Genomic DNA, 22,870 nt, shown 5'->3' on the forward strand with positions numbered 1-22,870 from the left:
GTACAACAAATCAATGTTTCTCTCTCTCTAAAATAAATAACTTTTTAAAAAGTGAATGATTCAAAACAATGAGCAGACTGGTTTGACTGCAATGAATGGTCCATAATAAAGGCAGCTAATATTTTCTGTTCAGAACTGTTCTTGGTTTGTTCACTTCTCTGCTCACTTGAGCTTCATCAGATTAACTTAGACTATTTGTAATTAGTAAAAAAACCTTAAGAAAAGTTCTTGCACGGCAGGTATGGCTCAGTGGTTGAGCATTGACCTATGAACCAGGAGGTCACAGTTTGATTTCAGAGAGGAAGGAAGAGGGAGAGAGAGATAGAAACATCAATGATGAGAGAGAATCACTGATTAGTTGCCTCCTGCACTCCCCTACTGGGGATGGAGCCACTACCCAGGTATGTGCCCTTGACCAAAATCAAACCCAGGACCCTTCAGACTGCAGGCCGATGCTCTATCCACTGAGCCAAACCTCCTAGGGCTCCCTCCTCTTTCTTTTAAAAAAAATATATTTTATTGATTTTTTACAGAGAGGAAGGGAGAAAGAGAGAGAGTTAGAAACATTAATGAGAGAGAAACATCGATCAGCTGCCTCCTGCACACCTCCCACTGGGGATGTGCCCACAACCAAGGTACATGCCCTTGACTGGGATCGAACCTGGGACCCTTCAGTCCGCAGGCCGATGCTCCATCCACTGAGCCAAACCGGTTAGGGCTCCCTCCTCTTTCTTTACCTCCTCTGCCTTTGACATCTTTAAAGAAAGATATCAAACCCTTCACATCTACCCATCTCCATCAAATCTTTGATAGTGTTCCTCTCCCTTATTTGAACTATATGAACGTCCACACCAGCCAGCACTTGCCTGGACCCTCTTTTGCATTTTTCTCTAATTATTTCACCTTTGAGTTCTAAATTCCCAACTAGATTGACAGGCTGTATTGGTTACAATTCCTTTGCATCCTCCCCAATAAACTTGGTGTGAGTTCGAACAAATTTATCTATTAAGTCAGATTGAAAGTGGTTACCAAAGGATGTAGCAAGAATGGGAAGTGAAACAAGGATTGCGGGAGGTGGAGAGCAATTCAGGCAGAAAGACAGGGCCGGAGGGATCCAAGAAGCATGTATAGGGGGTCCACTCTACACTCCACAGTGTAGTCATCGTAGAGAGAGAAAAGAGGAATGGAGAGGGAGGGGGAAAAGGCACTCAGCAACGTTGCTCCCCATGTCCAATTATTTTTCTAGGTTTATTGACTAAACTCCTCCTTGACTTCACAAGTGGGGTTAAATGCCCTGCCCCTCCCTCTCCCCCCTGTCCTAACCGGTTTGGCTCAGTGGATAGAGCGATGGCCTGTGGACTCAAGGGTCCCAGGCTGGATTCCCGGTCAAGGGCATGTACCTTGGTTGCGGGCACATCCCCAGTAGGGAGTGTGCAGGAGGCAGCTGATTGATGTTTCTCTCTCATTGATGTTTCTAACTCTCTGTCCCTCTCCCTTCCTCTCTGTAAAAAATCAATAAAATATATTAAAAAAATAAATGCCCTGCCCCCAAAACTCCCATCGCACCGCATCTAAGAACCTGGTCTGCCTCCCCGCTACCCTGTGAGCTCAGTGAGGTTATTCCCCGCCCCCCCCCCCCCCCCAAATTTCTAAAAAAAAATAGGGGGGACTCAATAAATGAAGGCTGAATGAATGAAAGCATGCATGAACAAAGGGTTGGCTGACAGGGAGCTAGTACTGCACCTCGAGTCTACATTATGAGACTAGACACAGAATAATGTGCAGATTTTGACCAATGTATTGAAATTCTGTAAGCCTGGGTCTCTCGCTGTCCCACGCCAGCGGCGGATAAGACGACCGGGTCTGCTGGAGTCCCAGAGCTGTCTCAGAAAAGCGGGAGGAGGGACTTGGGCCTCTCCGACCACACCCCCTTGCGTTCAAATAACTCCGCCCACAGACCCGCCCCCACCAGCCAGATATGCAACTCTAATTGGTGAGCTCTCTAATCCGTCTGAGCACATCGGCGCCTATTGGGTCAATTGCCGACGCTGCGTTGCGCACTTCCCGGCGCTGGGAGCGCGGCGCGGACGTAGGCTGGCCGCCATTGCGTTTCCCCCGAGCGGAGGTTGGTGTGAGGGGCTCTCGGGGGGTGTCTGGCGGGCTTCCAGGGGCCGTGGGAGGCGTGGAGGGGTCGGCCGAGCGGCCGGAGGGGTTGGGCCGGGCTGCGCCCACGCGGAGCGCGGAGGGACTGCAGGCGGGCATCTTGACGCGTTCCTGCTGCGCCTCTTGTGGGCCCGGGCCCTGTTGCTCGTTAATTTATTTATTTTTTCCTGCCGCCCCCCAGATTCTCCGGGGATGGCCGGGGTATTTCCTTACCGAGGGCCGGGTAACCCGGTGCCCGGCCCTCTGGCCCCGCTGCCGGACTACATGTCGGAGGAAAAGCTGCAGGAGAAAGGTGAGAGCGTGCGGGAGCGGTGTCTGGGCCCCGAGACGTGGGGTGGGTGTGCGCGTGCGCGCCTGCAGCGGCATTGAGCCCTTTTTCTGTTGTTGCAAGCGTCAAAGCGTTAGGTGTCAGCGCACTTACTGCCCCTCGCCCCGATTTTTTCCACCGAATCAGGTCTTTAAGAGCGTCTTTTATTTTCAGACAGTGATCCAAACAATGGGGATACAATAGCGATGCAGATAGAGCTCCCTTTATAAGGGTTTATGAATTGCAATGGAGGCGATAGACAATAAAAAACGTAAAAAAAAACCTGTAACATAAGTGTCAGGCAGTGGTAAATGTGAGGAAGGAATAAATAAAGAAGAGCAAGATGACAGGAGAATCAGCAGGGAGTGCACCTGCTGGATGCTGGCCCCTCTTTTATACATCCTGACCGGTCCTCACCCCAGGGCAGGAGATGGGGATGATTAGACTAAGAGTGTCCAGTCTTTTAAACTGAGGTGTCTTTGCAGCCCGAAAATGGCAGCAATTACAGGCCAAGCGCTATGCGGAAAAGCGGAAGTTTGGATTTGTGGATGCTCAGAAGGAAGACATGCCCCCAGAGCACGTCAGGAAGATCATTCGAGACCATGGAGACATGACCAACAGGAAGTTTCGCCATGACAAAAGGGTCTACTTGGGGTAAAGAACATCCTGGGATTACTTCGCTTGGAGTTTGGCCCCTTTCCTTTGTCCCTCTCCCATAAGGAGTAGTCCTGGATAGCTGTTCTATCATTTGGGACGTTAGTCTTCTAGGACAGCCCATCTTGGTGGTTATAAGAGAAAAGAGAAAACCATTAGGGTCCTGTGATGATTAGAGAGTGAAGCGTGATGATTCCAGTATGCTTTTTTTTTTTTCCTCTGAAGGATTTTACAATTTATTTATTGCCTTTAGAGAAAGAGAAACGCTGATTTGTTGCTCCACTTATTTATGCAGTCATTGGTTGCTTCTTATACGTGCCCTGAGCGGGGATTGAACCCACAACCTTGACTTGTCAGGGTGACTCTAACCAACCAACCTACCCCATTAGGGCCCAGTATGCTCTTTATTGCCTTGATTTTACTTCCCGATCTGGAACTAGAGCTTCTTGAAAAAAAATTTTATTGATTGCTTTGAATGAGAGAGACACACAGAAACATTGATTTGTTGTTGCACTTACTTATGTAGTCATTGGTTGATTCTTGTATGTGCCCTGACCCGGGATTGAACCCGTAACCTTGGCATATGGGGACCATTCTCTAAACATCTGAGCTACCAGACCAGGGCTGGGACTGGAGCTTTAATTTGCCCTGTTGGTGCTATGATAATATGTCCCTATCTTTGAAAGGGTTGAAGCCCAGAGCAGGACACGTTGTGCATTCTTCTGTGCTGTAACTCCTCAGTGAACAGAATTCTCAGGTTCAGGAGTAGTTCACTCCTGAGGTATTTACACTTGTTTTTCTATGGCCCCAAGCTGGGAGAGTACAGGTACAAATACCTTAGCAAATCCCTTTCCCATTTGGACACAAAAATGTTAACAAGTTCATTATGAATACCAGTTCATTAACCACTAAGACAGGATTTGTTTGTTTCAAAACTTTTTTTTCCCCCCCAAAAAACTATTTCTTGAAAACTGTTCTAGGTGCTAGGGATAAGAGTAGTGAACAGGAAGTAATGGCCTTCCTGGAGCTTATAGTCTAGTGGCGTGACAGATATGAGACAAATGGTTACAATAAAGTATGCTGAGTATTTTAATATTATTTATGCGTGAGTTCAGAGAGAATAGAATGTGAGACAGTCTAAAGGCTGTCTTTAGAGGGACTGAAACCCAGTATTGTGGGACTGAAGTTTAAGAAGAGTAGCACAGTTGGAGAGGGGAAAGCAGAGTTCCTGGTCATGGAGGGCTGTGTGCAATTGGAAGTTTGGACTGTAAGGTAGGCTTTTCTGTGGAATGTGATACCTTGTGACTTCTAATCATCTACCTTCCTAATGTTGCAGTGCCCTGAAGTACATGCCCCATGCAGTCCTCAAACTCCTGGAGAACATGCCTATGCCTTGGGAGCAGATTCGGGATGTGCCTGTGCTGTACCACATCACTGGAGCTATTTCCTTTGTCAATGAGATTCCCTGGGTCATTGAGCCTGTCTACATCTCCCAGTGGGGGTGAGAAGGGCTGGAATATGGGTGGTGGTGATGGTGGTGGTGGTGGTGGTTGGGAGGCAGTGGGTGGGAGCCACTGTGTGACATTGTTGGCTTGCAGGTCAATGTGGATTATGATGCGGCGAGAAAAAAGAGACAGGAGGCACTTCAAGAGAATGCGTTTCCCCCCTTTTGATGATGAGGAGCCGCCTTTGGACTATGCTGACAACATTCTAGATGTTGAGCCCCTGGAGGCCATTCAGCTAGAACTGGACCCTGAGGAGGACGCGCCTGTGTTGGACTGGTTCTATGACCACCAGCCATTGAGGGACAGCAGGAAGTAAGTGTGGTTGGAGTTACCACTCCTGTTAGAATTTTGGAAATCCAGGAGTCCTGGGAGAGCAGTCGGTAGTGTGGCTTGGTTAGCTGGTATACCCACCAGACATGAGTCTCTCTTTTCTTCCTAGGTATGTGAATGGCTCCACTTACCAGCGCTGGCAGTTCACACTGCCCATGATGTCCACTCTCTACCGCCTGGCCAATCAGCTCCTGACAGACTTGGTAGATGACAACTACTTCTATCTGTTTGATCTGAAGGCCTTCTTTACCTCCAAGGCACTCAATATGGCCATTCCTGGAGGCCCCAAATTTGAACCTCTTGTTCGAGATATCAACCTACAGTAAGTTGGAGTAGGAATTTTAGGCATCTTGGGTTGAATAAACTCTAATCTCGATCCTTAAGAGTCCATTATAGCTTCCAAACTGTCCAACTAGTCTGATCATCTTTGATTTTGTACCCTAGGGATGAAGACTGGAATGAATTCAATGATATTAATAAGATTATCATCCGGCAGCCTATCCGCACGGAATACAAGATTGCTTTCCCTTACTTGTACAACAACCTTCCACACCATGTCCACCTCACCTGGTAAGAGAGTTGGAACACAGGTGGAGGAAAGGAGTAGGCTGGCATTTAGGTTGGGCCAGGGCAGGAAAACCTTGGCTAACTCTTCTTTCTTTTTAGGTACCACACTCCTAATGTTGTGTTCATCAAAACTGAGGATCCTGATTTGCCAGCTTTCTACTTTGATCCTTTGATCAACCCGATTTCCCATAGGCACTCGGTCAAGGTGAGAGGAGGGGACATTTGACTTCAGCTCTTCCAAATGAAATTGTCTGACTGTGGCTGAGGTGTTACTTGATAAAAATTCATCAGAGGGAGATGTGTTTTCCATCCTATTAAGTGGTTGGTCTTGAGCTAAAAGCTAATTTGAGAGTTCGGCATTTGGCTCTAAGTTATTGGTATAATTTTGGTCTCTGTGATTATCCATCTGGGCTTTATCATCCTCTGGGACTCTATAGTTCATTCTGGTCTTTTCCACTGTGTTCTTTTTTCCCTTAAGTCCTTTTATTGAGATATAATTCATATACTATGCAGTTCACCCATTTAAAGTCTACAGTTCACCTACTTAAGGTGTACAGTATTCACCCATTTAAGTGTACAACTATGTGGTTTTTAGTTTATTCACAGTTGCACCACTATCAACTCAGGCAATTTTTTTATAACATTTTCATTACCCCCAAAAGAAACCTTGCACCCATCCATCACTCTCCATTTCCAGTGAATGTTCTGTGCCTATGCTACTATTAATCTACTTTATGTCTCTATATTTGCCTATTTTGGATATTTCATATAAATAGAATTACACAATAAGTATAATTTTTTTTAACAATATGTAGTCTTCTGTGACTGGCTCTTACACATACAGTGTTTTTTATGTTTATGTTCCATCATGTTCTTAACATGAACAGATCCGCTTCTTCAAGCCCAGTTTTTGGAGCTTGAGCAGGAGTTGATAGCAGTGTTTACTTATGGTATCAGGCTCCTTTGGGAGGCCTTTGTTGGTGAGCCAGTTGGGTTGTGACTAGTGGTCCCTGGCTTGTTCTCTGCTCTCTTGGCCTCCTTTGCCCTGGCCCTTCAGGGTTTCTCTTGTCAGGCAGCCCGTTTCCATGGCAGCTGTAGCCACTCTGCTCGGCCCCAGAGAGTTTCCCTTCCATCCCAGGTCTCTGCTCAGTTCAGCAAGAACTGAACCCTTGGCGTTATTCTTTCAGAGCCAGGAACCATTACCAGATGATGATGAGGAGTTTGAGCTCCCAGACTTCGTGGAGCCCTTCCTGAAGGACACCCCTCTCTACACGGACAATACAGCCAATGGCATCGCCCTGCTCTGGGCCCCCCGGCCCTTCAACCTACGCTCTGGTCGCACCCGCCGGGCCCTGGACATCCCCCTTGTCAAGAACTGGTAAGGCTTCTACCTGGGAGGATGGTGGTGGATGTATAGGAGGAAAACGCCAACGGGGTGGGCATGCAGCCTTTATCTGAGTGGCTGGAAAGAGAGTTGGGCCAGTCTTACCTGATGGGTGTTTTCCCAGGTATCGGGAGCATTGTCCTGCTGGGCAGCCTGTGAAAGTGAGGGTCTCTTATCAGAAGCTGCTTAAGTACTATGTACTTAATGCCCTGAAGCACCGGCCCCCAAAAGCCCAGAAGAAGAGGTAAGGTGCCTGAGGGCCCTGCTCAGACTTCTTTGGTTCCAAAGATGATCAGCAAGCTAACACTCTCTTCATTATTCCCTCTCCAGGTATCTGTTCCGCTCCTTCAAAGCCACCAAATTCTTTCAGTCCACGAAGCTGGACTGGGTGGAGGTGGGGCTACAGGTTTGCCGCCAGGGCTACAACATGCTCAACCTTCTCATTCACCGGAAAAACCTTAACTATCTGCACCTGGATTACAACTTCAACCTCAAGCCTGTTAAGACGCTCACGACCAAGGTGTCTGCATTGGACCTTAAGGGTTTACTGAGCTTGAGGGATGGACTGGTTTGCTCTGGCCCCCAAAGGAGGCATACATCCAGTCGGGACCATTGCTGATTAATGTTTTTTCTGTTCTTGGCATCTTCTCCAGGAAAGAAAAAAATCTCGTTTTGGGAATGCTTTCCATCTGTGTCGAGAAGTTCTGCGTTTAACTAAGTTGGTGGTAGACAGTCATGTGCAGTATCGATTAGGCAATGTGGATGCCTTCCAGGTAAGGCTAAGTATCTCCATCCCCTACCCAGGTGAGAAGCTGGGTGAAGCCTGGGCTGATTGTGGAGCTGGCTGTAGCTTAAAGCCTGATGGGGCATTTGTGTTGCAGCTGGCAGATGGATTGCAGTATATCTTTGCCCATGTGGGGCAGCTGACGGGCATGTACCGGTACAAATACAAGCTGATGCGGCAGATTCGCATGTGCAAGGACCTGAAGCATCTCATTTATTACCGCTTCAACACGGTGGGTCCCTGCCCATACACTCTCAGACCCATTTTAATTTTTATAGGTAGTCAGGGTGCTTTCCAGGGACCTATTTGGAGAAAAGCTCTGTGTCATTACTGCCCTCACCTTGTGAATCTCAACAGTCCCCCACCCCTTACCATACCCATCTCAAGTCCACCTTTAGGTCTAAATAGGAAATTTCAGTTACTGGTTTCTGCCTTAAAGTTTTCTCATTTACCTCATTGTAGCTGTTGAGGTCCCAGAGTATTTCCTCCCCCACACCCCTCCCCCCTTCACTGTCATACATGGGTTTCTCCTATCCCATCTCTGCCCAATTTTCTATTGTCATTAAATTAATTGCTAACTTCTCTTCTTCTGCTTGGGATCATAGGGCCCTGTAGGGAAGGGCCCTGGCTGTGGCTTCTGGGCTGCTGGCTGGCGGGTCTGGCTGTTTTTCATGCGTGGCATCACCCCTCTGCTGGAGCGATGGCTGGGCAACCTCCTGGCCCGGCAGTTTGAAGGTGAGTGGTTTTCTCTTTGTCCAGCTTCTCCCATGATCCCCTCACGGGTAGGTCCTATGTGTTCCTGTTCTGTCCCCTGCCCTTGTTTGAGACTGACTCCCTCCCTCCTGCATTGCCTCTAAGTCCCACTCTCTAATGAGTCTGACCTAGTATTCTGTTTATTTTGTTGTAACCATGGTTAGTGAGGGGGGCATGAAGGTAAAGACTCATTAAAAGCAATGACTCTTAATCACTTCACTTCTAGGCCGACACTCAAAGGGGGTGGCGAAGACTGTAACAAAGCAGCGAGTGGAGTCACATTTTGACCTTGAGCTTCGGGCAGCTGTGATGCATGACATTCTAGACATGATGCCTGAGGGGATTAAACAGAACAAGGCCCGGACAATTCTGCAGCACCTCAGTGAGGCCTGGCGCTGCTGGAAGGCCAACATTCCCTGGAAGGTGGGTATCTCCACACCTCTGAGCAGACAAGGACATCTTTCCTGGGGTCGGGAGTACCGCTCTCAGGGGCTGTGTGGCTCCCATCACTTTCTCACTGTGCCTTTTGCACTTTCAGGTCCCTGGACTGCCAACGCCCATAGAGAATATGATCCTTCGATATGTGAAGGCCAAGGCTGACTGGTGGACCAACACTGCCCACTACAACCGAGAACGGATCCGTCGTGGGGCCACCGTGGACAAGACTGTTTGCAAAAAGAACCTGGGCCGTCTCACCCGGCTCTACTTGAAGGCAGAACAGGAGCGGCAGCACAACTACCTGAAGGTTGGGCAGCGTAGGCTGGGCTGGATGTGGGGGTGGCCAGGGAGTGGGTTGCAGAGTTGGGCCCATGCCTTGTGCGGGAGGGATTGGCTACAGTGGGAGGCTAATCATTATGTGTACCTTGCAGGATGGGCCTTACATCACAGCAGAGGAGGCGGTGGCAGTGTATACCACCACTGTGCACTGGTTGGAAAGCCGTAGGTTCTCACCCATCCCGTTCCCTCCACTCTCCTATAAACATGACACCAAGTTGCTCATCTTGGCCTTAGAGCGGCTCAAGGAAGCTTACAGGTGAGGAGTGGAGTAGACAGGCTCCTGTGGGAAGGTGACAGGGAGAATGGCATTATCATAGTCCAAAGGCAGGTTTAGCCTCAGTCTTTTCTGAGTTTGGTTTCCTCTTGGTTTTCTCGTTCACTTTCCTGTTGCCTTGCCTTGTCAGTGTGAAGTCTCGGTTAAACCAGTCTCAGAGGGAGGAGCTAGGGCTGATCGAGCAAGCCTACGACAACCCCCATGAGGCATTGTCCCGCATCAAGCGTCACCTCCTCACACAGAGAGCCTTTAAAGAAGTGAGTGAAGATCCCCCCCCCTCCCCCATTTTATTTCGGCTCTGCTATTCATTCATGGCACTCAGGGTGGCAGAATGCCTCCGGTGATTGGTGGATTGGTGTGAGCCAGCTTCCCTGTCCCACAGGTGGGCATTGAGTTCATGGATCTCTATAGCCACCTGGTGCCAGTGTATGATGTGGAACCCCTGGAGAAGATAACTGATGCCTACCTGGACCAGTACCTGTGGTATGAAGCTGACAAGCGCCGCCTCTTCCCACCCTGGATCAAGCCTGCTGACACAGAACCGCCTCCTCTGCTTGTGTATAAGTGGTGCCAAGGTAAACTTCTCTGGGATCACCCCTGAGGAAGGGAGGGGAATTGAGTTTTACATCAGAATTCGTATTCAGGCCCTGGCCAGTGTGGCTCAGTTGGTTGAGTGTAGTCCCATGCACTGCAAGGTCACCCGTTTGACTCTTGGTCAGGGCACATTACCCAGGTTGCAGGTTCAATCCCTGGTACGGAGGCAACCGATTGATGTTTCTCTCTCACAATGTTTCTCTCCCTCTTCCTCTCCTTTCTTCTCTCCCTAAAAATCAATAAAAACATTTTTGAAAAAAAAGAAAAAGGTTCTCATTCGGGCAGCACAATTCATTTACTCTCTTGCTGCATGGTACCAAGGAAATACGTGCTGATGTTAAACTGAACAAAGCAGTCCTAGCAATCCAGATGAATGAGCAGTGTTAGTGCGAGTAGGATAGCTACTGGAGGCACTAGTCCTGAAAGGGAATTTCTAACCTGGAGACCTGTCTTGTTTACTCCTCAGGCATCAATAACCTGCAGGATGTGTGGGAGACAAGTGAGGGTGAGTGCAATGTCATGCTGGAGTCACGCTTTGAGAAGATGTATGAGAAGATCGACTTGACCCTACTTAATAGGCTGCTGCGACTCATTGTGGACCACAACATAGCTGACTACATGACAGCCAAGAACAACGTTGTCATCAACTATAAGGTATGTCTTAGGGGCAGGGTAACAAGGAATTTTGTTGTGGGGTGAGGGTCTGGCCCACTGAGTTAGGTTCTATTAAGGGGAGGGCAAAAGAGGGTGGGCCCTAGAGCAGCCTGGGACATGGCCATGGGTTGAGAGTTGTTAAAGAGTTGTAAGTCTTTCTTTCTAGGACATGAACCACACGAATTCATATGGGATCATCCGAGGCCTGCAGTTCGCCTCATTCATTGTGCAGTACTATGGCCTGGTGATGGATTTGCTTGTGTTGGGATTACACCGGGCCAGTGAGATGGCTGGGCCCCCTCAGATGCCAAATGACTTTCTCAGTTTCCAGGACATAGCCACGGAGGCTGCCCACCCAATCCGTCTCTTCTGCAGATACATTGATCGCATCCATATTTTCTTCAGGTGAGCGCTTGCCTGGATTCTTATCCTTGCAGGGCATTGAGGCATATACCTAGCCTCTGGAAGTGGCTCTTGTACCTTAGTTGACTTTCTCCTGAGTTGGGGCTTCAAAATGGAATGAAGTCCTGTGGGTAGGGTAGGGGTTTGGGGTTTATCCAGCTGTAGGTCTCCTGAGGTCCTAGTGTATTGGGGCCTCAGCAATGCACTCTGCCTGGTGTAGGTTTACAGCAGATGAGGCTCGAGACCTGATCCAGCGTTACCTGACAGAGCACCCTGACCCCAACAATGAAAACATCGTTGGCTATAATAACAAGAAGTGCTGGCCCCGAGATGCCCGCATGCGCCTCATGAAGCATGATGTCAACTTGTGAGTCTGAGTGGGGCTGTGGGAGCTGGAAGAACATCAGCCTGAGGGATTCAGAGACAATTAGACGGGATTCATGAGGTTGTGTCCTGGGTGGGAGGAGTGTATTCTGTTGGGTTATTGTCAGTCTGACCTTTGAAGGGAAGTTTCTTCCCAGGAGACTGATGTGACCATATGTTTTCTGTGGGCAGGGGTCGGGCAGTGTTCTGGGACATCAAGAACCGTCTGCCACGGTCAGTGACTACAGTTCAGTGGGAGAACAGCTTCGTGTCCGTGTACAGTAAGGACAACCCCAACCTACTGTTCAACATGTGTGGCTTTGAGTGCCGCATTCTGCCAAAGTGCCGCACCAGCTATGAGGAGTTCACCCACAAGGATGGGGTCTGGAACCTACAGAATGAGGTACAACCTGGGAAGGGGGCTAGACAGAGCATTGCCACCCCTGTACCTCCGGGGGGCATGGGGGTGAGGAATACCGACACAACGCCATCCGTCAGCTGAGCCTCGCTGGGTGGCAGGGCATGGTGGTGGTCAGAGTTGGTCCTTGCTCCTGTGGCAGTACCAGAGACAATTAACCTTGACCTTGTGGTTTAGGTTACTAAGGAGCGGACAGCCCAGTGTTTCCTGCGTGTGGATGATGAGTCAATGCAGCGCTTCCACAATCGTGTGCGTCAAATTCTGATGGCCTCCGGCTCCACCACTTTCACCAAGGTATCGCAGACAGCCCCACTTCGGTTGTGTCCTCTGTCCATCTCACTTCCCTTCCACCTCTTCCCCTGGTTTGCTCTCCTTTCTTCCCTGTGTCGCCCACTGTACCGTCTCCGTGCTTTATGTATAGATAGCAGATTAGAGTGTCAAATCAAGTTAGTTCGTTTCTGAGAATTCCCTGCAGGACTTCTGCAGTCTACTTCTCTGTAGTTGGGATGGCTCTAAATTAAGGCAAGAGTTGAAGTTTTTAAATTTGAAAAAAATCACTGTTTTTGCATTTTTCCAAGGGCTAGTGATCCAACTCATATAACTCATTTTTTAAACAGTAACATAGTGTGCATATTGAAAAGCAAGCATAATTAGCTATTTCAGTGTCTGTTTCCCCCTTCAGTTGCTTCTGAAGGCAGCTGGACTTGTAGACTGTGTATACAAGTTTTTGCATGGTTTCCCAGGTCATCTTGCCCTTTCCACTGTCTTTCCTCGCCTTGTAATGGTGTACATGAATGTCCTGGCTGATTCTCACAAGACCATCAATAATGCCAAAAAGAGGGAAACACCAAGTTCTTAATTAGGCTGTGCTCCAAAGTCATTGTCCAGTTTCTAACTGTGTTGATGAGGCCAGGTTACACTGGTGGATTTGAGAGCCCTGATGATCACAGTTGGGAAAATTATGAACTGCACAGGCAGATGAAACAGGTGTGGTGTGGTCAGCCCCAGATTTGATATGCAACTCAGAGATCTAAAAATGCCAAAATAATCTGAATCCACCCTGTTAGTTTGGTTTCATTGTACTGACAACTTCAGCTGGTATCATGATCCACAAAGAAGCAACACAAAGGATGCCCTGGCAGGTATGGCTCAGTTGGTTGGCCGTTGTCCCATGCACTGAAAGGTTGCCGGTTCGACTCCCTGTCAGGGCATGTGTCCAGGTTTTAGGCTTGATCCTTCAGTAGGAGGTGTGCAGCAGGCAGCCAATCTATGTTTCGCTCCCACAACGATGTTTCTCTCTTTCTTTCTCTCCCTCTCTCAAAATCAGAAATCTTTTTTTTTTTTTTTTTAAATATATTTTATTGATTTTTTACAGAGAGGAAGGAAGAGAGATAGAGAGTTAGAAACATCGATGAGAGAGAAACATCGATCAGCTGCCTCCTGCACATCTCCCACTGGGGACGTGCGCGCAACCAAGGTACATGCCCTTGACCGGAATCGAACCTGGGACCTTTCAGTCCGCAGGCCGACGCTCTATCCACTGAGCCAAACCGGTTTCGGCAAAATCAGAAATCTTAAAAAAAAAAAAAGAAAATCCTGGGATTCCTTTTTTAGGAATATAGTACATACATAGAAATAAAGTATCTCAATGGATTTTTAAAAAATATATATTTTACTGATTTTTTACAGAGAGGAAGGGAGAGGGATAGAGAGTTAGAAACAATGACGAAAGAGAAACATCGATCAGCTGCCTCCTGCACACCTCCTACTGGGTATGTGCCCGCAATCAACGTATATGCCCTTGACAGGAATCGAACCTGGCACCCTTCATTCCACAGGCCGGCGCTCTATCCACTGAGCCAAACCGGTTAGGGCTCAATGGATTTTTAAAATATATATATTTTATTGATTTTTTTTACAGAGAGGAAGGGAGAGGGTTAGAGAGTTAGAAACATCGATGAGAGAGAAACATCGATCAGCTGCCTCTTGCACACCTCCTACTGGGTATGTGCCCGCAACCAAGGTACATGCCCTTGGCCGGAATCGAACCTGGGACCCTTGAGTCCGCAGGCCGACGCTCTATCCACTGAGCCAAACCGGTTAGGGCTCTCAATGGATTTTTAAAAAGGCACTTCATCCTGATTTCCCTCAGAATAATAACTGTTAGCTGTAGCAATTTTCTTTTATTCTGACCTTCAGAATAATGAAGGATGGGAGAGGGAGAGAGGCTAATGATAGCTGTTTTAAAGGTCCTTTAAATATGCGGCACACATAAAGATTGCCTTAAATTTTTTAGTGATGCTTCTTTTGAGGATACATTTTATCTTAATATTCCTTATCTAAAGTTCCTCATGATAGATTTTTTTGGAGACTGGTGCTAGGAAAAAGTTTGTCCTTTAGGTTGGTTATTCCCTCTAAGGGTCAGACAACTGGAATTATGTAGCTCATTCATTCATTGGTGCTTGTTGATAACTACTGTATTCAAGGTATGTGCGTACTACATGTAAGATAGCGTCTGTGCCTTAATTGAGCTCACTTACCTAGTTGGAGAGACAACACAGATGCATAGTCAGGAAAAGAGCTATTGTATTGGAATCTGTGAGAACACTCAGTTAAGGACTTGCCTTCTCTGGGAGAAGGAGAGGAAAGGCTTCCTGAAAAAAAAAAAAATAACGTGATGAAGTGGTGAGAGAGGGCATTCCTTCAGCCAGAAGTATGGAGAGGTAACTAGCAGGTATATGTGGGACTAAAAAGTTGAGAATTTACTGGAATAAAATCGTGGAGTTGGGACTGTTAGCAGATGGAGGCTGGGTAGATAAGAGCCAGATCATGGAGAGGATTACGCCTCATTAAGAGTTCTGTAAGGGTCTTACCCATGGGCGTGACTGTCTCAGATTTCTGTGTTAGGTGGTTCACTCTTGCAGCTGTGGGAAGATGGGTTTAGGGGAATAGGATGTGAGATCAGTTTGGGGACTACTGTCAGAGTCCAGATAAAAATGATGAAAGCAGTGAAAGTAGAAGTAAGGATAGGGGAACAGATTTGATAAGTAGTTAGCAGGTATGATCAGGTGAGTTTCATTTTGATGGGATGCCAGAGGGAAAGAAAGAAGTCAAAATAATAGTCAGTTTTTGGCATGGGTGACTAGGTGGATATTGATGTCACTAATTGGAAGACTACGGGAAGAAGAACAGGTTTAGGGGGGGAATAAGTGAATATAGTTTAGGATGTAAAAAGTTTGAAGTTCTTGAGAATATCTAGGTGGAGGTATCCAGTAGATATTTATATATTTGTTTAATTCCATGATAAATATACACATGTGTGTATTTCCCCCCCTCACTGGTGCTTCTTAAATTGATGGTCTCAGATTTGATGAAAAATACTGTGAGTTTGAAGCTCCAGGGAGATAAATGAGGTGAGAAGGTAAGAGCAGTCAGGGGTAACTTACAAGTTTCTATAGAATGTCCAAGAGGAGGTATTTTACAATCTGAAGCCTGGAGAAGATGTCTGGGTTGAAGATGTAGATTTAGGAATCTGTCAACATAAAAAAGATGGTTTAAAGCTCAAGAGTGAGCAAGATTATTCAGGGAAAATATTCAGTGAGGAGAGCCGAGGGACGAGTTGGGAACGCTTGGGAACACGGAGCAGCAGTGTGGCCAGGTGGAGGGAGTGCTGGGTCACGGGAGCCAAGGCTGTGGGGAGTGGGCGGCCAGTTAACACTGGCAGTTGCTTAAGAGTCTTTCACTTAGATAAGGTCTGAGACGTATCCATTGGATTTGGCGGTCTGGACGTCATTGGTGACCTTAGCAAGAGCTGTTTCAGAAATAAGTAGGGATAGAAGCCAGATTGCAGTGAGGCTTTATGGGAAGTGAGGGGTGGAGACAGCAAGAACTGTCGATTCGCCAGAGCTGGAGGGAGGAGGAAGGACATTAGATGCCACCTAGAGGGAGATGTAAGTCAAGGCAGGTATTTTTAAATGGGAGTGACTTGGGTATGTTTTCATTAAGAAGGAGCCAATAGAGGTTCAGAGTGCAATAGAAGTGTGATAAGTGATGGAGCAATGTTCTAGAGAAATTGCGTAGGGATGGTGGAAAAGGCAGGCAGAGGGAAAAGATCCTCTAAACCTAATAGGAAAGAGGTCTGGGTAGATGTGAATGTAGATAAGTTAAGTGGGAAGTTATTACAGTCTTGAATTTTTCAGCTTTGCCTGGGCTGGAGTAAGGGACACAGGGTTTCAGACTTTAAAGCACAGTGTTGGGGGTAGGATGGGATGTTGAAGAAACTATGCTGTACGTGGGTTTCAAGAAAATGAAGGAAACTGACTTCTTCCCAGAAGCACTCAGCTACTCAGTGATGGGATGGAGAATGTGGATAGATTTTGGTGATTTGGGATTGGGTTTTGCTGGAGGACTGTGGTGGAGTGGTAAGGGACTGGCTACAGGGGAATTAAGGGTGCTGGCCCCTTTTGGACTCCTGGATTATGGGAGGGGAGAAAAGAAAGAGACCAGAGAAGCCAGTGGCCTTAGGGGAAAAAAATAGAGGGATCAAGGGAATAGATGTGTGAGAGGTAAGAGCCTGAGTAATGGAGGGTGTCAGCGGTTAGAGAGGAGTGTGCTATAGTGGTTAGAAGTGGAACAGTTTGCTGTTACACTTATTTATGATTCTTGTTAGTATGTGCCTTGACCAGGGAAGGAACCCACAATCTTGGCATGTCGGGACAATGCTTTAATCAGTTGAGCTACCCGGCCAGGGCTCTGATTTGTTAAGGTAAAATGTTAGATGATCAATTTTAGACCTTTTTTAAAAAAATATTTTTATTGATTACAGAGAGGAAGGGAGAGGGAGAAAGAGATATAAATATCAATGATGAGAGAGAATCATTGATCGGCTGACTCCTGCACTCCTCCTAGTGGGGATCAAGCCCACAACCCAGACATGTACCCTTGACTAGAATCGAACTTGGGACCCTTCAGTCCACAGGCCAACGCTCTATCCACTGAGCCAAACTGGCTAGGGCAGACAATGTACTTTTTATCTCTAAAAGTTCCATTTGAGTCTTTAGCATCTTCTGTTTCTCTCATTATGTTCATGTTTTTCTTAATATACTCAAGCATAATTACAAGATTTTTGTTTTATTTTGTTAATCCTCACCCAAGGATATTTTTCCATTGATTTTTAGAGCGAGTAGAAGGGAGGGAGAGAGAGAAAAGCAAACATTGATGTGAGAGAGATACGCATCTATTGGTTGCCTCCTGAACACTCCCCAACCAGGGCTGGGGATTGAGCCTGCAACCAAGGTACATGCCCTTGACCTGGAATCAAACCTCAATCATTTAGTCCATGGGCCGATGCTCTATCCACTGAGCCAAACCAGCTAGGGCACAAGTTTTTTTGATAGCTGTTTTAAAGGTCCTTGTCTGTTAATTCCATCATCTGTTGTTTCTAAGTCTGTTTCTGTTGATTGATTTTTCTTCTGGTTATGGGTAATTTATTTCTACTTTGTATGCATGGTAAATTTTTTAAAATATTTTTTTTATTGATTTCAGAGAGGAAGGGAGAGGGAGAGAGGTAGAAACATCAATGATGAGAGAGAATCATTGATCGGCTGCCTGCTGCATGCCCCACACTGGGGATCGAGCCTGCAACCCGGGCGTGTGCTCTCACTAGGAATCGAACTGTGGCCTCCTGGTTCATAGGTTGACCTTCAACCACTGAGCCATGCTGGCTGGGCTGCATGGTAATTTTTTAATGCATGCCAGAAATTGTGAATTTTATTTAGTTATTTATGGATTTTGTTATATACCTTTAAAGGGTATTGGGTTGTGTTCTGGTGTGCAGTTCAGTAATTTGTGGATTTGTTTGATCCTTTGTAAGCTTATTTTTACGTTTGGTTATGGCAAATTCAGAGCACCTGTTGTCTGGATTTTTTTTTTTTAATCCTCTCCTGAGGATATTTTTCTATTGATTTTTGGGAGAGTGGAAGAGAGGGAAATATAGAGAGAAACATCGATGTGAGAGATGGGTTGCCTCCTGCACGAGCCCCTACCAGGGTCTGGGCTGAGAAGCCTGCAACCAAGGTATGTGCCCTTGATCAGAATCAAACCCGGAACCCTTTGGTCTGCAGGCCAGTGCTCTATCCACTGAGCCAAACTGGCTAGGGCTGGAGATATATATATATATATATATATTTTTTTTTTTACCTTCACTGTTAAGTAGGTAACTTTCTGGGGACTTTACCCAGTTCCCATGTAGAATAAGGTCTCTCTACTCTGGCTGGTGGGAACACAAACTGTTTTCAGCCTGTAGAAGCTGTGGGCCTTGTTCAGCTTACTGCTCTTTGGTGGTTCTTTCACTGACCTCGGAGTTTTACTGCATACAGATTGGGACTCAGTCAGAAACTTGGGGCAGTCCCTTCGTGGATCTCCAGAGATCTTTCTGTGCATCTTCCTTTTCTTCACACAGTTTCTAGCTGCTTTGGCCTCCTGAACTCTAATCTTTGTCTCTTCGATTCAGTGAGCCTATTGGGCTGTTTTTCTTACCCCTCCATGTTTGTGCTGCAGCTTGGAAACTGCCACTAGGCAGTAAGCTGGGGCGGTTGTGGGGCTCACTGTATGTTTCCCTTTTCTCAAGGGTCATAGTCTGTGCTGCCTGTTTGCCCGTTTCCCAGAAATATTGTTTTATGTATCTTGTTTACTTTTCTAGTTGCTTATAGTAGGAAGGCAATTTCTGTGATCCCACTCGTTTTTATTCCCTCCATTTAAAAACATGTTTAAAAATTTATTGATTTGAGCGAGAGAGGGAAACACCCATCTGTTGTTCCACTTATTTATGCATTCATTGGTTGCTTCTTGTATGTGCCCACAACCTTGTCGTATCTGGATGACACTAACCAATTGAGTTATCTGGCCAGGGCCTCTCCATTAATTTTTGATACTTTTTTCTCATCCCTTCTTTTCCCACTGCCAACTCTGGGATTACGACTCTGTTTGGTCTTATTTTTATTAGGTGTTTTTATTGATTTTATTATTTTAAAGATATTTTTATTGATTTCAGGGAGGATGGGAGAGGGAGAGAGAGATGGAAACATCAATGATGAGAGAGAATCATTGATCAGCTGCCTCCTGCACACCCCATACTTGGGATTGAGCATGCAACCCAGGCATATGCCCCGACTGGGAATCAAACCATGACCTCCTGTTTCATAGGTTGACGCTCAACCACAGAGCCATGCCAGCTAGGCTGTTTTTATTGATTATAGAGAGAGAGAGGAAGAAAGAGGGAGAGAGAAAAAGAGAAACATTGATGTGAGAGCGGAACATCAATCAGCTGCCTCCTGCAGCTCCTGCACTGGGGATCGAGCCTGCAACGCAGCATGTGCCCTAACAGGGAATCGAACCAGCAACCCTTTGGTGCATGGGACAACGCTCAATGAACTGAGCCACACCAGCCAGGGCTCTGGTCTTATTTTAACATTGTTTATATTGCTTCAATTAATTTTTTTTAATAAGATAAAATTCACACTTTAAAAAATATATATTTGTATTGATTTCAGAAAGGGAGAGGGAGAGAGAGATAGAAACATCAGTGATGAGAGAGAATCATTAATTGGCTGCCTCCTGCACGCTCCACATTGGGGATCGAGCCCACAACCCAAGCATGTGCCCTGACCAAAATTGAACTGTGACCTCCTGGTTCATAGTTCAATGCTCAACCACATAGCCACCCCGGCTGGGCTGAAATTCACACTTTTAAAGTCTACAATTGAGCCCTGACCGGTTTGGCTCAGTGGATAGAGCGTCGGCCTGCGGACTGAAGGGTCCCGGGTTCGATTCCGGTCAAGGGCATATACCTTGGTGGCAGGCACATCCCCAGTGGGGAGTGTGCAGGAGGCAGCTGATTGATGCTTCTCTCTCATCGATGTTTCTAACTCTCTGTCTCTCTCCCTTCCTCTCTGTAAAAAATCAATAAAATATATTAAAAAAAAAATAAAGTCTACAATTGAGTGGTTTTTCAGTATATTCATAATATTTTGCAGGTATTACCACTGTTTAATTCCAGAACATTTTCATCACTCCCAAAAGAAATTATCACTCACTCCCTATTGTTCCTATTCCCAGCCCCTGGCAACCACTAGTCTACTTTCTGTCTATGTGGATTTGTCTGTTCTGGATTTTTCATATAAGTGGAATCATACAATGTATGTGACCTTTTTTGTCTGGCCTCTTTCACATAAGGTTCATATTTTAGCATATATTAGTACTTCAGTCCTTTTCATAGCTGAATATTCTGTCATATGGATACACCATATTTTGTATATCTATTTGTCAATTGATGGGCATTTGGGTTTTCCCCCCCACTTTTTGAGTATTAGGAAGAATGCTACTATGAAATTTGTGCACACATTTTTGTGTGGACATATGTTTTCATTTCTCTTGGGCATATACCTATGAGTAGGATTGCTGGGTTATAAGGTAACTCTGTTTTAACCTTTTGAGGAACGGCCAGACTGTTTTTCAAAGTGGCTTTATAATTTCATGTTCCTACCAGCAGTATATGAGAGTTCCATTTTCCCCACGTTCTTACTAACACTTGTCCCTATCTTGTAGCTACTCTGATGGGTGCTAAGTTGTATCTCCCAGTGATTTTGATTTATATATACTTCCCTGATGACCTTAAGTTGAAATCTTTCTTGAGAACTATGGACAATATAACTAACTGAATTAGTCTGTTGTGTCTTCCCCCACACCAATGGCTCATCTATAATTTCTTTCCCACTATCTTCAGATTGTGAATAAGTGGAACACAGCTCTTATTGGCCTCATGACATACTTTCGGGAGGCTGTGGTGAACACACAGGAGCTCCTGGACTTGCTGGTGAAGTGTGAGAACAAGATCCAGACACGGATCAAGATTGGCCTCAACTCCAAGATGCCAAGTCGGTTCCCCCCTGTTGTGTTCTACACCCCGAAGGAGCTGGGTGGGCTCGGCATGCTCTCCATGGGCCACGTGCTCATCCCCCAGTCTGACCTCAGGTAGGCCTGGGCTGAAAGTCTTGCTAGACCTTAAAGGAAGGGGGTGTTTCTTTATCTTTTAGGCTTTATTTTTTCTCTGATCTTGGTTGTCCCCCAAAACAGGTGGTCCAAGCAGACAGATGTAGGTATCACACACTTCCGTTCAGGAATGAGCCATGAAGAAGACCAGCTGATTCCCAACTTGTACCGCTATATACAGCCATGGGAGAGTGAGTTTATTGATTCTCAGCGAGTCTGGGCTGAATATGCACTCAAGAGACAAGAGGCCATTGCTCAGAACAGGTAGGCATCCAGGAGGATATAGCAGTCCTGTGGGGTGTGGAGGCATGACCTTTGAACTCTGCATGGCATATTTTTATGGAGACAAGGAAGTAGGTTCTAAATCTGCCCCTGTTTATTCTTGGTCAGTAGGTATGCTTAACTGTTCATATGAGCACATTTCACTTTGATCTTTTTTCTTTGGCAGACGACTGACCTTAGAAGATCTAGAAGATTCATGGGATCGTGGCATTCCTCGAATCAACACCCTCTTCCAGAAGGACCGGCACACATTGGCTTATGATAAGGGCTGGCGTGTTCGAACTGACTTCAAGCAGTACCAGGTACGTGGAGGGGATAATGGAACAGTTTCCCTGAATTAGGAGACTCCTTGGCCATCCATGGACAGTAGGCGCTTAGAATTGTGACCATACTTTTCTTGCCATCTAGGTTTTGAAGCAGAACCCTTTCTGGTGGACACACCAGCGGCATGATGGGAAGCTCTGGAACCTGAACAACTACCGTACAGATATGATCCAGGCCCTGGGTGGTGTGGAAGGCATTCTGGAACACACACTCTTCAAGGGCACTTACTTTCCAACCTGGGAGGGGCTTTTCTGGTGAGGATTCTCTTCCCCTTACAGTGACCTATTATACCTCTTTGAGCTCATCCCTTGTGTGCCTGTGATCTGCTATGATGTGTTCCAACAGCCATCCCAGGAGGTCAACAGCACTCTGGGAGATGGCACAACATCACTTTGCCTGGTCTCTTCTGCTTCCCAGGGAGAAGGCAAGTGGTTTTGAGGAGTCTATGAAGTGGAAGAAGCTAACTAATGCTCAGCGATCAGGATTGAACCAGATTCCCAATCGTAGATTCACCCTCTGGTGGTCTCCAACCATCAACCGAGCCAATGTGAGTGTGATTGTAGACATGGGAGATCAGAAGATAAAAACAAGTGTTTGTACTTTCTTAATTATGTCTTGAGAACCAAAGTCTCTTGATCTCTAGTGTAACTTTCTTTTTCCTGTCAGGTATACGTCGGCTTTCAGGTGCAGCTGGATCTGACAGGTATCTTCATGCACGGCAAGATCCCCACACTGAAGATCTCTCTCATCCAGATCTTCCGAGCTCACTTGTGGCAGAAGATCCATGAGAGCATCGTTATGGATTTGTGTCAGGTGGGCTAGAATTGAGGGGAGAGGATGCCATCAAAAGTCAGGTCACCTCTTTGGGTATAGGAAATCTACCCTGGAAACTCTGAGGATGAGACTTCTATTGTGGTACCAGGTGCCACATTATCTTAAGTTCTGTAAGCCTTTATTCTTAAGTGGGCTTCCATAGCCACTCATAACCTTTCCACTTTTGCCTCCAGGTGTTTGATCAGGAACTGGATGCACTGGAAATTGAGACAGTACAAAAGGAGACAATCCACCCCCGAAAGTCCTATAAAATGAACTCTTCCTGTGCAGATATCCTGCTCTTTGCCTCCTATAAGTGGAATGTTTCCCGGCCCTCACTGCTGGCAGACTCCAAGTAAGTGCCTTATGGCCCAGCCCTAGGCATCCAGGAGTCTTAGTTTCACTATTCTTCTAGCAGTGTTACTTTAAGAATGATCACTGCCTGTTCTTTCTAACTGGGAACCAGTGCTCTCC

The 22,870-nt window shown here is 46.4% G+C and overlaps 1 protein-coding gene across 3 annotated transcripts in view; it reads left to right on the forward strand.

Moving 5' to 3' along the window:
- Positions 1-2,060: 2,060 nt before the first annotated feature.
- The window catches only part of PRPF8 (pre-mRNA processing factor 8), a 29,350-nt gene continuing 8,540 nt past the window's right edge, over positions 2,061-22,870 (forward strand). For 2 of the 3 annotated variants that reach the window (XR_002831748.1, XM_006099181.2), the window contains exons 1-31: positions 2,061-2,125; positions 2,345-2,455; positions 2,956-3,124; positions 4,461-4,625; positions 4,723-4,941; positions 5,069-5,281; positions 5,404-5,529; positions 5,626-5,731; positions 6,714-6,904; positions 7,035-7,154; positions 7,241-7,430; positions 7,564-7,683; positions 7,792-7,926; positions 8,300-8,429; positions 8,674-8,870; positions 8,986-9,192; positions 9,317-9,480; positions 9,629-9,755; positions 9,881-10,073; positions 10,559-10,746; positions 10,913-11,151; positions 11,369-11,515; positions 11,704-11,914; positions 12,107-12,223; positions 20,712-20,959; positions 21,062-21,241; positions 21,426-21,561; positions 21,668-21,837; positions 22,001-22,130; positions 22,250-22,396; positions 22,591-22,751. Coding sequence is in view for 2 of the 3 variants with exons in the window: in XM_006099181.2 (XP_006099243.1) it covers positions 2,356-2,455; positions 2,956-3,124; positions 4,461-4,625; positions 4,723-4,941; positions 5,069-5,281; positions 5,404-5,529; positions 5,626-5,731; positions 6,714-6,904; positions 7,035-7,154; positions 7,241-7,430; positions 7,564-7,683; positions 7,792-7,926; positions 8,300-8,429; positions 8,674-8,870; positions 8,986-9,192; positions 9,317-9,480; positions 9,629-9,755; positions 9,881-10,073; positions 10,559-10,746; positions 10,913-11,151; positions 11,369-11,515; positions 11,704-11,914; positions 12,107-12,223; positions 20,712-20,959; positions 21,062-21,241; positions 21,426-21,561; positions 21,668-21,837; positions 22,001-22,130; positions 22,250-22,396; positions 22,591-22,751 (4,946 nt within the window). In the remaining variant the exon portion in view is untranslated. The remainder of the gene's footprint in view (positions 2,126-2,344; positions 2,456-2,955; positions 3,125-4,460; positions 4,626-4,722; positions 4,942-5,068; positions 5,282-5,403; positions 5,530-5,625; positions 5,732-6,713; positions 6,905-7,034; positions 7,155-7,240; positions 7,431-7,563; positions 7,684-7,791; positions 7,927-8,299; positions 8,430-8,673; positions 8,871-8,985; positions 9,193-9,316; positions 9,481-9,628; positions 9,756-9,880; positions 10,074-10,558; positions 10,747-10,912; positions 11,152-11,368; positions 11,516-11,703; positions 11,915-12,106; positions 12,224-20,711; positions 20,960-21,061; positions 21,242-21,425; positions 21,562-21,667; positions 21,838-22,000; positions 22,131-22,249; positions 22,397-22,590; positions 22,752-22,870) is intronic. The other variant, XM_023762841.1, reaches the window with a different exon arrangement.

Source organism: Myotis lucifugus, unplaced genomic scaffold, assembly GCF_000147115.1.
Source record: "Myotis lucifugus unplaced genomic scaffold, Myoluc2.0 scaffold_262, whole genome shotgun sequence".
In the NCBI taxonomy this organism is placed as follows: domain Eukaryota; kingdom Metazoa; phylum Chordata; class Mammalia; order Chiroptera; family Vespertilionidae; genus Myotis; species Myotis lucifugus.